At 27.6% G+C, this 6,000-nt stretch overlaps 1 protein-coding gene across 3 annotated transcripts in view; it reads right to left on the bottom strand.

Annotated features, from left to right (window-relative positions):
• Positions 1–3,979: 3,979 nt before the first annotated feature.
• Positions 3,980–6,000, bottom strand: part of PIG-O (phosphatidylinositol glycan anchor biosynthesis class O) — a 51,849-nt gene continuing 49,828 nt past the window's right edge. For 2 of the 3 annotated variants that reach the window (XM_035377680.2, XM_035377691.2), the window contains one exon: positions 3,980–4,303. In XM_035377680.2, coding sequence (XP_035233571.1) covers positions 4,091–4,303 — 213 coding nt within the window. In that variant the 3' untranslated portion in view covers positions 3,980–4,090. The remainder of the gene's footprint in view (positions 4,304–6,000) is intronic. The other variant, XM_035377685.2, reaches the window with a different exon arrangement.

Genomic DNA, 6,000 nt, shown 5'->3' with positions numbered 1-6,000 from the left:
AATATTTATAGAGGAGAAAAGAGAAAACTTAGAAAATTATATTACATTATATGGGGAATTTGTGAATCAGAAAACTGCAAAGGCTGATTGTACAATACACTAACCTCATTAATAAATCTTATGTGACATTGCATATTATTTCAACTTTTTTTAGATATTTTATAGTGTCACTGGAACAAAAATTATAGTATCTGTTGCTCATTATAGACATTTACATAAGTTACTAACAGAAGAGACTAAAAATTTTGAATAAAGCTTGATCTAAATTTAAAGGGAGGAATTTATAATTGCTTAAGTGCACTACTGTGATAATTCTTTTATCAGTTATTAAATTTGACTTTGAATACTAAAAATGCAGGGTTTTACATATATATAAATTATGATAAATTAAAAATATTGCATTGTATATCATGGAGTAAATAATTTATTCATCTAATACATTTAGAAGTCTAAAAATATTACACAATGCATTTTTAGTATAAATTGCTCACTTTTCTCTTAGTTCATAGACTGAAGTCATATTGGATATGTTCTATTCTAGAAAACCACAAGCTTGTTTTCATGTGAAGATTAATCAAAACTTGTACACTTATACAAAGTCATTTTTGTAATACCTCATTGAACATTACCAAATATCTGCATATAGCCATTTTTATAATGTTTCATCAAGTATTACTAAATATTTGTCTAGTATTTTATCTGTTAAGAATATTTGTTTCTTAATTACATGTATAATAAATAAGATTTATTTAAAAAAATTAACCTTTTAATATTTTGCTTTGAGTTGTAAACATTTACTTACTTAATCTGCAGTAATTCAGATAATATATAATCCAATTAGAACACTTAATTTCTAATTTTATTTTTAATAAATAAGGAATGTATACATTTATGATTATCTGGAAAATATTTTCAGAGTATTGTTTGTTGCTTAAGAAGAAAACATTATTTGAAAACTGCAAGATATATAATATATATTCAATAAATGAATATAGAAATAATAAGCATTCTAATGAATTAATGAGTAAATTAATTCATAGCTATCATTTGCCTAACATAATATGATTGGTTAGTTAGCTGATCATGGCAAATCATACAAGAAAGATGTTCCTAACAAAAGGAATGCCCTCTTAGAAAACTTTGTAAGGGACACTTGCCTGTATTTGTATAATGCATGGACAAAATTCAATATAACTTGTTTGCTGGGAATAAAAATCCAGGATAAACTATTAATGTTCAGCATCTTATCCACTCACTCATTATTTGCCTTTCAAAAATATGCAAAGCTTTGACATAATTCATATTACATGATAAATTTATGTTGGTGTGTAATTTTTGTAATCCAAGGAGCTAATACTATATAGAATGTTTTTATGAACATTAAAAACATTGTTGAATAAAAAAAAATATGCTGCATTTTTTATTAAATTTTAGTAATATATAATTAATAAAACTGGTATGTTTAAAGTAAAGAAAATAATTCCTTTTTTTCAGATGTCATTACAATGTATAAATTTATTTCTTCAATAAACGGAATTCATAATTTTTTTTTTTATTATTTTTGAATAGTTTTACTAGTTAAAACTAGATGAGAGAAGCCATAATGTAATAGTTAAAATTCAAATTAATGTACTGTACCTGAAATAACGTTTTATTTCAAGAATAATCAAGGCTTATTAACATCAACAAGTATAACATTTACAGCTTGAAAATAGCACTGACTTAAAAGTACTTTTTAATGTAAGATTAATCAAAGAAAATAGATGATTATTCGAAGGCCACATTTCATATGTTGGATGTTTTTGGATAAACTGTAATCGCATATGACATTGATCTGGCAGTTAGTTCCAAAGAAAATCTAGAATCAGATTTACAGATATTATGGTATTATTTCATGGCACTGCAAGGCTTGTTAAGTTCTACACTTCACTAAAACGAATGGAACACTTTTGTGCAGTGTAAGATAACCAAAGAAAGGCAGTTCATTTCTGAATATTGGATAGCATTAATGATGCAAATTAATAATTTTATTAACTCTTTAAGCATTATGCATCTACATATGAATTTTAAAAAATCCTTCTGTGTGAATAATAATTTAATATATATGTTCATGCATGATCCTTTAACATACACTGTCAGCTCATATAAACATTTAATTCCAAGGATACTTAGATTTTAGGAAGGAAAAAATGCCACCTTATTTTAATTTTTATGTCTTAAGGCCAGAAATAATTTTAAGCAATACACCTGTAAGTTACCCCAGAAATTCAAGATTCAAAATAAAAATTCATATGCAGTACAAAGTCTAAAATCCGGACAGCCAGCAATTTTTTTTTTTTTTTTTTTTTCAAAAAAAGAGAAAGAATTATATTTCTAAAGTAGCATCTTGCTTCAGAATATGCTTACTCAGTGCACAGTAGACATTTTTTTTTCATAAAAAAGTATGTGAAAGGTCCTGATTCTTAATTTCAATCTGGCATTAAATGAAATGTCTCCATATTGAAAAAAAAAAGAAAAAAAAAAAAAAAAAAACCCCATTTATTAGCTTAAATTGAAACAATCAATAATTTGTTAGCTCCAGAGCTGCCTTTCTGCTTGGCATACATCTCAAACCAAAACATTATACTGAAATTCATTGCTGATTTACACTTACTGAATAATTGTATCCCTGATGCCAACATAGCAATCACTTATCATTTTCTTTCATCACCATGTAGCTGTTAACTCATGGCAGTTTGAGATATGAAACATGCAGGGATGTCTAAAACACTACTTTTTTGTGTAACATTAGGTAACTGAACACCAAACAGCAGGGTAATCTTTCATGTTGGCATTACACTTGGCAACAATTACAAACTTCAGCCAACTTCACTGTGTTGAAGAGGAGAAATTTAACAGGAATTTCTTTCAATACCGTAAAATACATTTTGTATATGATATTCATAGGCCAGAACATGACATTTAATGTGGTTCGAATTAAGAATAACTGAATTTTTATTCAAATAAGCCTTTCGTATGTGTGTGAATTTATTCATTTGGGACTCAGATAAGCATATGTGGGAAATAAAATGTAATTATAATAAATAACTAATACAGTTCAAGCAATTAATAACTTTCACAATGCATGATATAGGCAAAACAAAATTTGGAACAACAACATGTGTTGAGCCTGCTATATGCCAGACGTTAACTAAGCATTAAATTATGCTAAAAAAAAAATACTCAAAATCTGTAATATGGTTTTAAATGCTGAAAATATCGCTACCAATAGCAAAGAAAGTGATAAGAGCTTGTTGAAATCTAAAAAATTTGAACTGGCAATTTAATGGGAATTCTGAGACTAACAATTATAGGACCTTGAACAATGGAACTTCGTAACTAAGCAAGAAATTATGTAAAGTAATGTAACACAACTTGCACTGAAATAAATGTTTTATAAAGCAAACAAATAAATGCCGCTTGTTTGGAATATTGGTTAGCAACGCTGACTGCCCCACCGAAGGGCCCGTATTCGAATCGTGGAGAAGCCATGTATGTTTGCAAATGTATGGTATCCATGCGGCATGGAGGCACTTTAAATACGAGGGGAGCTGAATGTCCTCAAGAGCTTGGTGTTAGGGAATGAGGGGTGGGAGACCCTCAGACCCATTTTCCCGGGGTGCTCTCCATCAAAATTGGGAGCAGAGCTGTGATAAGATGTTCTGTCACCTGTATGGTGCTCAAGGATCTTGTCAATGACAGATACAATCTTGCACTCCTTGCCATGATGAATTTCATGGGCTTATTCTGATGTTACTGTCAGACAAGTGAGATAAGTCACAACTTAAAGCAAATAAATATTGAACTTTTTCGCAAATTTTGATTCCCTTAGCATCATAAATGCTTCATTGTTTCAAAAACAACTATTTCACAATTTTAATTTTACAATTTTTACATTGCATCAAACAGCCTTTAGGGGTCAAAGGAATAAAACTGCAACTGCAGAATTCATTTTTATTGTTAATGCTGTCTTTTAAAAATTAATTAAGCTAATTTTTATTACAAAATATAATTTAAAAATAACTTTATTTCAAAATATAATTCAATTAATCTATTGATCTTCAGAAGAAAACATATGGCTAAGATTCATTCTGATGAGTTTATGATACTGAGCTGAAACCTTAGCTATAAAACAGCAACTGAGTAAGGAAGAAATCATAGTGATGATCATTCCCAAAACTTCAAACAGTAATTTTGGCGAAAATATCTTCCATACCATCAAGTGACGTCGCAAGATGATTGAAGCAATCACTGTTCCTATGAGCTAGAAAGAAAAATTTTATTTTCAATTTCTACATTACATTTTTCTTCTATATTAACAATGAATTAAGATATAAATATGTATATGCATCTTTTGAGATTAAAATATACTCTTCGGTTCTGCATAAGTCATAAAAGTCTAAAAACTGACAACCATAAGTTAAAGAAGAAATCACATAGTTACATTTCAGAAAGAAGTAAAATATTTATTATTTATGAAAAACACTTACGCTTTACATTCACTTCTCTAAAAAAATACACAAACTTCAGAAAGCATTATTTGCTCAAAACAAATTTTATCCAGCCACATCTGCGTTGCAGGCCTACTTTTTTTATTCTCAGATTGAAATGCCATTAATGAATTAGATTAGAACTTGCCATAATAAAGCATTTTTTAAAGCTATGAAATATTTTTTTAAATTTTAGCTTAAGCACATAAGTTTCATTTTATCTAAAACTGTATTTTTATTTTATATTGTAGTGTACTACTATGCATTTGTCATATTACATCAGAAGTTATATAATTTCTACATTTTTGCAATGTTACTATAGTTCTGTCAAAGCAATATATATGTGTAGAGAAATTAAATATAAATAGTCAAGCTGACAAGAAATTATATTATGATGGTTAAATTCTTTATAGAACTTAAAAAAATAGGTAATTTTTTTAATTAATGTTAGGTGAAAGAAAAATAATGCTTCATCTTTTTATTTCAAAAATATGCATAAATATTCCTCATAGACACCTATTTAAAAAGAATTAGTATTAAAAAAAAACGTAGATATGCAAGTGTCCCAAAATTTGCATGTTTAAAAAGAAAAGAAATCAATATTATATTTATACCACTAGAAGGCCCCGAAAAATTATCATGAAAGTGTCTGAATTTAAATCCTTTAAAAAGAAGATTTGTACTTGAAGAGCTTGTAGACTGCTACATTATTAGAAAAAGTATACAGCATCCAATGCAAAAAACAAATAAATGCTGTATAACATTTTCTATTATTCTTATAATCAACAATCCATCTCTCAAGTGAAAATTTGTATTCAAATTTATTTTTACGGGTAAAAAAATCTGCCTTTGTGAAGTCTCTGATCTGTCCAGTTAAATGATTTTTTAAAAGTATCTAAATTTATGGAAATACTTTTTGTTATCTAAATTGCTGAGAGTTGTGTTCTACTTGCAAATAAATGCAAGTTTTTTTATTCAGTTTGTAATGCAAGACTATTTCTGTTATTTGTCTTGTAATTTTATGCTATATTCTAGTTTAAGTTGGATGCAAATTAGAGATTTATTAAATTATACATAATCTATTCTTATTTTAATGTTTCTTCTTCCATTAATGAAATGAAAAGTAATAGTAATATAAGCTAATTAATGTAACCTAACTTAAACAGTGTAGGAATAAAATTAAGTAAAAGTGAATCAAGGACTACAAAAACAAGTCATCTCCCAATTTTTTTTTTAAATAGCCTTTTTGTTGTTTTATTTCTAAATAAGAACATATATATATTTATTCCTGATTATCCTATCTACGGAAAAGGTGTAGCGAAGAAATTAAAGGTTTAAAGATAAGTAAGCCTTTTGTATGGCAATATTATAAACAAGTTAAAATGAATTGTGAACTTAAAAAATCCATAAAAGCTGCAGTGAAAAATGAACACATGAAGCATAGTAGATAGAAATGCGAAAAATTATGAAT

The sequence above is a fragment of the Stegodyphus dumicola genome, chromosome 4 (assembly GCF_044657685.1).
Source record: "Stegodyphus dumicola isolate Sdum_Otavi_A_Nest chromosome 4, ASM4465768v1".
NCBI lineage: Eukaryota > Metazoa > Arthropoda > Arachnida > Araneae > Eresidae > Stegodyphus > Stegodyphus dumicola.
This window is presented reverse-complemented; position numbering and strand designations above follow the sequence as displayed.